At 44.7% G+C, this 12,395-nt stretch overlaps 1 protein-coding gene across 4 annotated transcripts in view; it reads right to left on the reverse strand.

Moving 5' to 3' along the window:
- The window catches only part of rph3ab (rabphilin 3A homolog (mouse), b), a 200,048-nt gene that overhangs the window by 16,530 nt on the left and 171,123 nt on the right, over positions 1–12,395 (reverse strand). For 3 of the 4 annotated variants that reach the window (XM_055655325.1, XM_055655323.1, XM_055655324.1), the window contains exons 16-20: positions 11,428–11,554; positions 10,929–10,985; positions 5,717–5,868; positions 3,488–3,569; positions 1,409–1,505 (exon numbers count right to left, since the gene is read on the reverse strand). In XM_055655325.1, the coding sequence (XP_055511300.1) occupies positions 1,409–1,505; positions 3,488–3,569; positions 5,717–5,868; positions 10,929–10,985; positions 11,428–11,554 (515 nt within the window). The remainder of the gene's footprint in view (positions 1–1,408; positions 1,506–3,487; positions 3,570–5,716; positions 5,869–10,928; positions 10,986–11,427; positions 11,555–12,395) is intronic. The other variant, XM_055655326.1, reaches the window with a different exon arrangement.

Below are 12,395 nucleotides of genomic sequence, written 5' to 3' on the forward strand. Positions count from 1 at the left end.
CTTGCTCCACCACACTTTGTGTGCAAATGTCACCCCTCAGGTCCTATTAATTTTTTCTCTCCCCCTTCATCTTAAACCTATGTCCTCTGGTTCTCAATTCCCTTACTCTGGACAAGCGACTATGCATCTACCCAAACTATTGCTCTCATGATTTTGTAAACCATTAATAAGATCACCCCTCATCCTTCTGCGTTCCAAGGAATAATGTCCTAGCCTGCACAACCTTTTCCGATAACTCAGACCTTTGAGTCCTGGCAACATACTCATATTTTTTCTGCATCCTTTTCAGCTTGTGTGAATTGTGTGAAGCAATTAAGAGACTATCCCTTTTAGCAAAACAATTTTGATAAGGACTCTTAAACAATGATTGGACTCTGCTCTGATCACAGGCAAAAGGAACAGTGCAAAAGCATTGCAGCAGATGGAGAGATAAGTATTCGACTTTTCGGAAGTTGATGCATGTATCTGTAGTAGAGTGCTGTCACCATGGCGATCAGGCAGAGACAAAAGTGCTGAGTCAGGGTGAGAGAGCTGAATTAACATGAGCGGCGCCCTAAAACAAAACAAAATACAATTTCTGCAGCCTACAGGTCTAATATATCTTAAACAATGATTGGACTGTGCTCTGATCACAGGCAAAAGAAACAGTGCAAAAGCATTGCAGCAGATGGAGAGATAAGTATTCGACTTTTCGGAAGTTGATGCATGTATCTGTAGTACAGAGTGCTATCACCATGGGGATCAGGCAGAGACAAAAGTGCTGAGTCAGGGTGAGAGAGCTGAATTAACATGAGCGGCACCCTAAAACAAAACAAATAACATTTCTGCAGCCTACAGGTCTAACATATCTGAAGAAATCCAACCGACGTGCTTGTTCAATTACCTTCTGACGTCTGTTCAATTGTATATAACAATAATACAATGAGTTATAGCATGGTAAATGTGTACATTGGAAGATGTGGGCTGGATCATTGCATCTACCACAAAATGTGGTCATGCACATTGTGTCAAATTTCAGCAACCTGGAAGAACTGCGCTAATTGTGAAAACTCCTCACGTGTGGATTTTGATTCCATGGCAAAGAATCAGCAAACGAAAGCCATTTAAAAGCTTACGTGAGAAAATGGCGCCGGTGAGACGGCAGCCTGTCGCGTGCAGCTGTGTGTAGTGTATGTTTATTTAGTATTTTAATAATATTTTAGTATAGTTTTTCACAAAAATTTTAACTTATTATGTATTGAAGATATCTGTTGAAATGTGTGGTGTTATGTCTGTCTTGAAGCTGTTGTGGCACTGTAATTTCCTGTAAAGGATTATTAAAGGTTATTAATTTAATAACGTCTGAATGCCGTACCTTACTTCAATGTACACACTTCTTTCAATATGTTTGTTCCAAGTCATAACTCACCGATGTAATCATTGGTTTTGCCAATGTCGTAATCCCACACGGAAAACTGCAGGGTTTTCTTAGCCAGGTCACTGTGCTTAATGTCATAGAAGAATTCCTACAGAAACAGGAATCACATTGATTAACTGCAATGATCCTGTACTTCTGTATAGCACCACAAGCAAATAAACAGCAGGAATTCAATCGGGTTGAAGCCTGAAGAAGGACTGGGAACAGATTTAATAGGTTTAAGGTGAGGGGAGAAAGATTTAATAAGAAACTGAAGGGTAACATTTTCACCCAAAGATTAGTGCATGTATGGAACGAGCTGCCGGAGGAGGTAGTTGAGGCATGTACTATCATAATGTTTAAGAAACATTTACACAGTTATATGGATAGGATGGGTTTAAAGGGATATGGGCCAAATGAAGGCAGGTGGGACTGGTGTAGATGGGGCATGTTGGTCGACGTGAGCAAGGTGGGTTGAAGGTCCCATTTCCATGCTCCATATTTCTAAATGACACCCTCCCCCTCGGCTGTGCTCACCTATTCCCAGCCACGCTTTGTCCTGACCCTCCTCTCTCGCAACTGCCCCCCCCCCCCCCCCCCCCCCTCCCTTACAATCAGTCTGAAGAAGTACCCCGACATGAAACATCACCTATCCATGTTCTCCGGACCCACTGAGTTACTCCAGCACCTTTATTGTAATCCAGCATCTGCAGTTCCTTTGTTTCTTTGACGTTTACTGGGTCAAGGTCTCTTAGTGTCTCAAGTCTGGGTCATCACAGTACTCTGGGATGTCTGCTGACTTTCGATATGCTCAAAACTCTTCTCAAAGAACAGTTATTGTTTTAGAAACATGTAACCGTGAATGGTGGTTTACAAAAATAGACTGGGATGGGTAACGTTCCGTGTCGGGACCATTCTTTGGACTGAAAGTAGAGGGCAGGGAACTGGAGGCGAGTTCCCTCCCCTCTACTCTCAGTCTGAAAGCGGGTCCCGACCTGAAACGTCACCCATGCTTTTTCTCCCAAGATGCTGCCTGACCCGCTGAGTTTGTCCAGCACTCTGTGTCTATCTTCGGTATATACCAGTATCTGCAGTTCCTTTCTACACTCTATAACGGGGCTCCTGCCTATGAATGTATGCTTATACTGTCTGGGAAAATACTGAACAAGGGCTGTATTGGTCACATCTACATCACCAGATGGCCGGGTGTGAAATAGGACGGCTTTCCCACCACCACAAGGCTTTGTTTGTTAAACCAATAATGGCTTCTAACAATAATACGGATTAAAATATTTGTGCTGCATTTTAGCAGATGCACTCGGCTTTGTGATGTTAGGCGATTAAGTCTTGGCATCTTCATAGTGTAACCATTTGTTGTCTTTATAAGAAGCCTTAATCCAGGTTATAGAAATGTATGAAACAGACACAAAATGCTGGTGAGACTCAGTGGTTCAGGCAGCATCTCTGGAGAAAATAAATAAGTGTTGTTTTGGGTCACGATCCTTCGTCAGGTCTGAAGAAAGGCCCACACTCAAAATGTCACCTATCCATTTTCTGCAGAGATGCTGCCTGACCTTGCATTCCCTCTCCCTCCATGCTGCCTCCAACCTAGTTGTCCCACTAGTTTCCCTGCTTATATCTAATTATGGACCGTTGTGGGTTATATCTTTCCTTGATCATCGTTGCTGGTTTTGATTTGTTCTTTTTATTCATTTATACTGTGTACCTTTTCATGCCTCTGGTTTCCCTCTCCCCTGACTCACAGTCCGAAGAAGGGTCTCAACCCAGAATGTCACCTATTCCTTTTCTCCAGAGATGCTGCCTGACTCACTGTTACTCCAGCATTTTGTGACTATCTTTGCATTTCCAGTTCCTTTTTATGACAATATATCCAATCATATTTAAGAGACCATGGAGTCTATTTTGGGCTCTGCAAGTTTGGATGATATATCAACTGTGACATTTTGGTTTTTTGTTTGTTCCGTTACGCCGAAGATTTTTGAGTTAGAGATCACCCACGCAGTAAATCCGGAAGGACTATTACAAGGCGTTGCTTCCTCTGACTGTTTACACAAGATGAACAAATCTCACCTCATTAAATTCAGGGTTCAGTGTCTTTTTCTTGATCTGTGTTTTTTGCTTGGCCTTTTTTCCCATGTCAGGCTTGAGACAGCTGAAAGAAGCCAAGAAACATTGTTGTCAAATTTCTAAATGATTACCCTGAATGCTAAGGCATGGGTTTCATGAGGTGGGAAAATATGTCACTCATTGGAAGCAATCAAGTCCCAAAAAGCAGACCAGCAGGGAAGCTGCCTTTGGTTTGGTGAAAGAACCTACACATTTTCCATAGGGACAGAACGGGCCCAATTTGCACTGCTTTTGCCATTCAATTAGATCAAGGCCGTTTTGCAGGCTTTCGTAGTTTAATTTTTGGTTTAGAGATACAGTGTACAGTAGAGACCAGCGATCCCCATACACTAACGCTATCCTATACACCATGGACAATTTACAATCTTTACCAAAGCCAATTAACCTACAAACCTGCAAGTCTTTGGAATATGGGAGGAAACCGGAGATCCTGGAAAAAACTCACGCGGTCACAGGGAGAGCGTACAAACTTCAAACAGACAGCACCCGTAGTCAGGATTGAACCCAGGTCTTTGGCGCTGTAATGAAGCAACACGACAATTGCTCCACCGTGCCACAACTGTACTTTCTCTATCCCCTTAGTGTAACCAATGTATATTCCATTAAATCTGTCCAGGATAATGACTGTTCCTGGGCATGGACAAGATAGCCATTCAAGGGTCCAGGCAGCGGGCAGTCGAGGGTTCTTCCTGAGTCGAATTCTTGCCCCCCTTCCAGGTCCAGGTCTACGTCCGTGTCCATATGTCCCTGGAGAGGGAAAATGCGATGTCCACAGGGACTCTGAAGGACCAGAGGGGTGGGGGGAAGATGTGGATATAGATGATAATGTTGTAATGTTATGATCTTTGAAAACTGCTGGGCAGTTTTGATCTTTGCAGTACTTTGTAACTGTGATTATGCAATAAAAGTTCCTTGTTAAGGAAAAAAAAGGAAAGCTGAACGGCGTGAACAATTCAACTAAAATGAGAGACTGAGGATAAACCTTGCAAGTAACCGTGATGTAAACATTTTCTGCTCAGCTGCCTTGTTCACTGCAGACAGTCATCACTATTTACCCAACAGTCCGATAGCAATAGAGAAATGGAACATGATGGTAAATGAACACCAAATGAATGCCACTTGTCATGAAATAAATCCTGCCAATGGAAGAGACTCCCAGGTAAAAGATAGAGGTTAATATATAATTGTTTTTCATATTAGTTTAGGTTAGAGATACAGTGTGGAAACAGGCTCTTCGCCCATCGAGGCGAAACCGACCATTGATCACCCATACACTTGTTCTATGTTATTCCACTTTCATATCCTATACACTAGGGGCAATTTACAGAAGCCAATTAATCTACAAATAAGCGCGTTTTTGGAACGTGTTTAGTTTTAGGTTATGCCATACAGGGTGGAAACAGGCCCTTTGACCCACAGATTCCGTGCCGACCACTGATTACTAGTAGACGAACTTTGTCTTATACACCAGGTGCAATTTTCAGAAGCTAATTAACCTACAAACCTGCATGTTTTTGGGATGTGGTAGGAAAGCGGAGCACGTGGTCGCTGCGCGGTCACAGAGGGAGCGTACAAACTCCGTACAGACACTACGCAGTGTCAAGATCGAACCTGGGTCTCTGGCACAGTAAGGGAGCGACTCTACCACTGTGCCTGTTTGCTGCATATATCAAATATTTTTCTCATATCGTTGCATACAACAACTCTCCATGAAAGCAATATCAATGCTTTGAGAGAGCAAATCTGGCGTTTTGAGGAAGCAGAACCAGCATTCCAGGGAGAAAATTCAGCAGTCTAAGGGAGCAAAACAAGACACTTTGGGAGCTGAGGCCTCGGTTTAGTAAACTAAACTAAATTGATGTTTGTCAGCAGAACAGGGAAGAAACCACACACAAATTGTTGCAATAAATCTGTGGGTCCAGCACCATCTCTGGAGAAAAAGGATGGGTGATATTTCGGGTTGGGTCCCTTGAAACATCACCCATCCTTTATCTCCAGAGATGCTACCTGACCCGCTGAGTTACTGTGTTGCACTTTGTGTTTATCTTCAGGATAAACCAGCATCTGCAGTTCCTTTCTACACAAGAAACCAGCCACCCTGTTTTGAAAGAGACGGTTCTTTGCCACACGATAAAGGGTCAGCAAGTAGCAAACAGCGAGAGGTTTGCATACATTTTGACAAAGGGGTCAGAGTATCCATTGGCATCCATGGCAGCCAAATGAACGCAGCGTATAATTCCCACGATCAGTCCGCCCTGCTGACTGCTGTACAGGAGCGAGATGAGGATTCGGCCCCGCTCTTCCGTTTCAGCACCACACTCAGCCTGTAGAGAGAGGGCAGAGAGTATGTCAGTGCGAGCTGTCTGGAAAACAGGTCCCATTATTCATAGAGCTATACAGCTGTGCAACAGTATACATTGCATACCCTCCTGCCCAACTCATCCATGCCTACTTGATTGCCTAACTGAGCTAGTCCCACGGTCCATATCCCTCCAAACCTTCCTATCCATGTACTGTCAGTGTCTTTTAAACGTTGCGTCGTGCCCTCCTATCGTCACTTCCTCTGGCTGCTCATTTCATGCAGACACCACCCTCTATGTGAAAGCGTTGACTATCCCCCCACCCCTGCCACCGCCCCCCCCTCCCAGCCCTCCCAGTCTCTTTTAAATCTCCCCCTGCTTCTCATCTTATCTATGCCCTCTAGTATTTGACTCCACCATATGGGCAATAGACTGTGGCTGTTCACCGAATCTATGGCCCTCGTGATTTTAAATTCCTCTACAGGTTTAGTTTAGTTTAGTGGAAACAGGCCTTTCGGTCCACCAAGTCCGTGCTGACCAGCAATCCCCGCTCATTAATACTATTCTACACAAACAATGACAATTTACAATTTTACCAAGCCAATTAATGTACAAACCTGTACGTCTTTGGGATATGGGAGGAAAGCAGAGCACCCGGAGAAAACCCACATAGCATAGAAGGTACAAACTCCGTTCAGACAAACAACTGGAGTCAGGATCAAACCCTGGTCTCTGGCGCTGTAAGGCAGCCACTCTGCCACTGCACTACCAAGCCGCACATATAAGTTCACTCTTCAGCCTCCTAAACTCCAGCTAAAAAAAAAGCCAGCCTATTTAACCTATTTAACGCTCAAAGTCTGCAGAACTTGTTTCATCCTTGTAAATCTATTTTGCACCTGTTCGTATAGCAGAGTACCAAGAACGGTACATAATATTGTGACCATACCAATATATTGTACCACCGAGGGCAACACAGTAGCACAGCAGTAGCGTTGCTGCCTCATAGCGCCAGAGAGATCCAGGTTCAATCCTGACTACGGTTGCTGTCTGTACGGTGTTTGTATGTTTTCCCTGTGACGGTGTGGGTTTTTACCAGGTGCTCCGGTTTCCTCCCACGCTCAAAAGATGTACAGGTTTGTAGGTCAATTGACTTCCGTAAATTGTCCCTAATGCGCAGGATAGTGATAGTGTATGGGGATTGCTGGTCGGTGTGGACTCTGTGGGCCAAAGGGGGTGATTCCACACTGTATCTCTAAAGTCTAAAGTCTTGTGCCATTTAGTGTTTGACTCCCCTATCCTGGGGAAAAAGCTGTGGCTGTTCGCTGCTTCTATGACTATTGTGCTATTGTAGAAGCTTAAAATTCTTAGAGGATTAGACAGGGTAGATGCAGGAAAAATGTTCCCGGTGTTGGCGGAGGGCAGAACCAGGGGTAACAGTTTAAGAATAAGAGATAGGCCATTTAGGACGGAGATGAGGAAAAACCTTTTCACCCAATGAGTTGTGAATCTGTGGAATTATCTGCCACTACAGGCAGTGGAGGCCAATTCATTGGATGCTTTCAAGAGTGAGTTAGATTTAGCTTTTAGAGCTAAGGGAATCAAGGGATATGGGGGAAAAAGCCAGAACGGGGTACTGATTTTGGATGATCAGCCATGATCATATTGAAAGGCGGAGCTGGCACGAAGGGCCAAATGGACTACTCCTGCACCTAATTTCTATATTATATAGAAACATAGAAAATAGATGCAGGAGTAGGCCATTCGGCCCTTCGAGCCTGCACCGTCATTCGGTATGATCATGGCTGATCATCCAACTCAGTATCCCATCCCTGCCTTCTCTCCATACCCCCTGATCCCTTTAGCCACAAGGGCCACATCTAACTCCCTCTTAAATATAGCCAATGAACTGGCCTCTACTACCTTCTGTGGCAGGGAATTCCACAGATTCACCACTCTGTGTAAAAAATGATTTTCTCATCCCGGTCCTAAAAGACTTCCCTCTCATACTTAAACTGTGACCCCTAGTTCTGGACTTCCCCAACATCGGGAATAATCTTCCTGCAGCTAGCCTGTCCAACCTCTTAAGAATTTTGTAAGTTTCTTCATAAGACAGTCCTGCCATCCCAGGAATCAGTCTGGTGAACCTTCTCTGTACTCCCTCTATGGCAAGAATGTCTTTCCTCAGATTAGGAAACCAAAACTGTACGCAATACTCCAGGTGTGGTCTCACCAAGACCCTGTACAAGTGCAGTAGAACCTCCCTGCTCTTATACTCAAATCCTTTTGCTATGAAATTATTCCTCTATAAGGTCAGCCATCAGTCTCCTACACTCCAGGGGAAAAAGACCCAGCCTATTCAGCCTTCTCCTTATAGTCCAGAGTATGTATAAACCTGTAACGTTCTTGGTTTTTTTTTACCAATTTGTCTATTTTGCACCTTTCCAGTTGAATGACATTCTTCTTAGAGCAAGGGACCAAGAACTATACACAATATTCCAAATGTGGCCATACGAATGCCTTGTACAACTGTAACATATTGTGCTAAATCCTGTACACAATATCCTGACCGATGAAGGCAAATGTGCCAAGCACTTTCTTTACCAACACGTCCACTTGTGTTGCTCCCTTCATTGCTAGGTCTGTGTACCGCACTCTCCAGGGACCTACTATTTACTGTGCAAGTCTAGTCCTGGTTTGTCCTTCCAAAATGCAACACCTCACATTTATCTGAATTAAATGTTATCTGCTATTCCTTAGCCCATTGGCCCAGTTCATCAAGATCACATTGTAATTGTAGATTTGTAACGATTCAGAGTTAACCAGCATACATAGAAACAGTCTGTGTGGCCCAACTCGACCAAGATACCCATCTCTATCTCTATAACTTTAAAACTCTATAACTTTAAAACACAAAGCAGTCCTCAGATCACCTTTTAGTATTTCCCCTATTACTATCAACCTATACCCTCTAGTTTTAGATTCCCCAACCCTAGGAAACTGACTGTGACTACCTAACCTACCTATTCTCTCATAATTTTATAAACCTTTTCATCAGGTCCCTCAATCTTGTTCGCACCAGGAAATGCACTTTGTGTCTATCCATTCTCTCCTCATAACTCAAGTCTTCCAGTCCAGGCAATATTTCTGTGAATCTTTTCTGCATCCTCTCTAGCTGTATCACAACCTTCCTACAGCAAGGCTACCAGAACTGCACACTCTATACCAATGTGGCCCAACCAAATATTTGTAAAACTGTAATATGATGTCCCAACATTTATACTCAATGTCTTGGACAATGAAGGCAAGCCCACCATGTGCCTTCCTCGCCGATTTGTCCAGTTGTGTCCCCTCTTTGCAGAACTTTGCATTTTTACCCCAAGGATTCACTTTATAGACATTCGAGATACGGCACAGAAAGAGGCGGTTCGGCCCACCAAGTCTCCACCAACCAGCTATCACCCTGTACACCAGCACTCTCCTACACACTAGGGCCAATTTAAAATTTATAGAAGTCAATTAACCCTCAAACCTGCACGTCTTTGAAGCATGGGAGGAAACCGGAGCACCCAGAGAAAACCCATGGGGTCACAGGGAGAACGTACAAACTCCGTTCAGACAGCATCCAGTTGGGATCTAACCCGGGTCTCTGGCGCTGTAAGGCAGCAACTCTACTGCTGTGCGTTGTGCCGCCCCTTTGGTCCTTAGACCAAACTAAAGGCAACCGCTCCCCTGGTCTGTATTTTGGGACAAGTGCATCCAGCTGGTGAAATGTATGCCCGGCCTGCTTCAACTTTCCAATTAATCTTTCCAAGAAAAACATAGGTTTGCACAGAGGGTTCCTAAACAGGGAAGGATGCACTCATTCCGTAAGATGTGTTACGAGAGGCTGTTGAGCTGCAGAGTAGACTGAGAAAGTATGCCAGAGATACTGTACAGGAAACGTATTCCCCAAGAAATGAACTGGGAATTGTTCAGCAAATTCTGTGCTGTGGAAATGTACCACAGGATCTACACTGGAAAACCGTAAAGAGGAAATGGACAAGAGGAATTGTATGCAAAACTGTGGCACAAATATTGTATAGGGAGTGGTTTCAGCGGAACCACATGCAAAACTGTGGTACAAATTTCACACAGGGAGTGGTAACATAGAACCTATCTGGGACACTATAGCACATATATCGCACAGGGAAAGGTATTTTAATTTAGTTTAAAGATACATTGCGGAAACAGGCTTTTCCACCAATCGAGTCCGCACTGACCAGCGATCCCCGGACGGTAACACCATTTTACACACACTAGGGACAATTTTCAATTTTACCAAAGCCAATTAGCCTACAAACCTGTATGTCTTTGTACTGGAGGAAACCGGAGCTCCCGGAAAAAACGCACGCAGGTCACAGGGAGAATGTACAAACTGCGTACAGACAACACCTGTGGTCAGGATTGAACCCGTGTCTCTGGCGGTGTAAGGCAACAACTCTACTGCTGTGCGGTGCCTGAGCTACTATGTGGGAAACCATAACACAAATAATGTACAGGGAGAGGTAGCTGAGGAATTATGTGAGAAACTGTAGGTTGGGGAGAGGTACATAAGTTCATACATAGCTGATCTATCTTTCCCTCTCAATTCCATTCTCCTGCCTTCGTCCTATGACACCCTTACTAATTAAGAATCTGTCAATCTGCTCCTTAAAGATGTCAATTGACGTGGCCTCCACAGCCGTCTGTGGCAATTAATTCCACAGATTCACCACCCGCAAACGCTAATCATACGTTAACCCAATCATTTCTGAGATAATTCTCGTAAACCTCTTCTGGACCCTTTGCAAAGCCAGCACATCTTTCCTCAGATATGTGGCCCAAAACTACCTATAATACTCCAAATGGGGTCTGACCAGTGCCTGAGCAGCTACGTGACAAACTCCAGCACAAATATTGAACAGTGAGTGGTACCTGTGGGAGACTGCACCAGACCAACATGAAGCTTTAGGCTCCCAATGGGAGGAGGTTGACACCTCACACCTTTCCTGTCTCATTAAAAGTGAACAACGCCTGATATAATAAAGCAACAATGCAAGGTTTACCTCATCCTCGTAAAGTGACATTCCTCGTGAGGAGCTGGCCGTAGAACCTCGCTTAACCTGTGGAAATATTCACAATATGTTAAAGGACCAGGTGAAATGCAGCAAGAGGGTTGGTTCAAATGCAATTAAAATACATTCCATTCATGCCAGTTTTACTGTCTATGTGTCAGGATGTCCCACTCTTATTCAAGTGGCTGTGGAATGGGGATTCACTGAGAGAACCTCCACCTGCCCCTGTTTTTCTTAACAGCCTCTGAATGAGCGAATAAATGAATATGCTGCATGTTATCTGCACTGTCGGCACTGTTTATCACTTTACCCGCTGCACCAATCTAACTCTTGTTTGTGCCACTTTCCGGACATTCTATAGGTGCGTGCACACAATAATAAGCATTGAGGCTTCCTGAAGCTGACTGGGTTGCAGCTATGAAGAAGAGTCAAAGCTTCAACTATCCCAAACAGCTAGGACCCCGAATAATAATCACAAAGAGACCCTTACCGGCACCACTCTCTCCAGGCAGATGTTGAAGTTCTTTACTTGATTAGGCTTGAGTTTTTTCAGAGAAACCCTGGTCTCTCCAATGAATTCATTGTGACCAAATTTGTCCTCATCCAGGACAGAGATCCTGGATTGGAAAAAGAGCAAGTCAGGTTAACAACAATAATGTGAATTTATGTTTAAGAAAGAACTGCAGATGCTGGAGAAATCGAAGGTAGACAAAAATGCTGGAGAAACTCAGCGGGTGAGGCAGGAATAGCCTCAGCGGGTGAGTGGGTGAAGCAATAGGCGACGATTCAGGTCAATACCCTTCTTCAGACTGATGTGGGGGGTGGCGGGAAAAAGAAAGGAAGAGGTGGTGTCAATATGCAATGGGAGAGCTGGGAAGGGGAGGGGAAGGAGGGAGAAAGCAATTGGAGAAGTCAATATTCATACCGCTGGAGTGTAAACTACCCAGGCAAAATATGAGGTGCTGCTCCTCCAATTTGCAGTGGGACTCAATCTGGCCATGGAGGAGACCCGGGACAGAAAGGTCGGATTCGGAATGGGAGGGGGAGTTGAAGTGTTGAGCCACCTGGAGATCAGGTTGGTTATTGCGAACTGAGCGGAGGTGTTGGTTGAAGCGATCGCCAAGCCTACGCTTGGTCTCACTGATGTAGAGCAGTTGACACCTGGAACAGCGGATGCATTAGATGAGGTTGGAGGAGGTGCAGGTGAACCTCTGCCTCACCTGGAAAGACTGCTTGGGTCCTTGGATGAAGTCGAGGGGGGAGGTAAAGCAACAAGTGTAGCATTTCCTGCAGTTGCCAGGGAACGTACCAGGGGAGGGGGTGGTTTGGGTGGGAAGGGACGAATTGGACGAGTTACGGAGGGAACGGTCACTGCGAAAAGCCGACAGGGGAGGAGATGGGAAGATGTGGCCAGTGGTGGGATCCCGTTGGAGGTGGCGAAAATGTCGGAGGATTATC

This window comes from Leucoraja erinacea, chromosome 25, assembly GCF_028641065.1.
Source record: "Leucoraja erinacea ecotype New England chromosome 25, Leri_hhj_1, whole genome shotgun sequence".
Lineage (NCBI taxonomy): Eukaryota > Metazoa > Chordata > Chondrichthyes > Rajiformes > Rajidae > Leucoraja > Leucoraja erinaceus.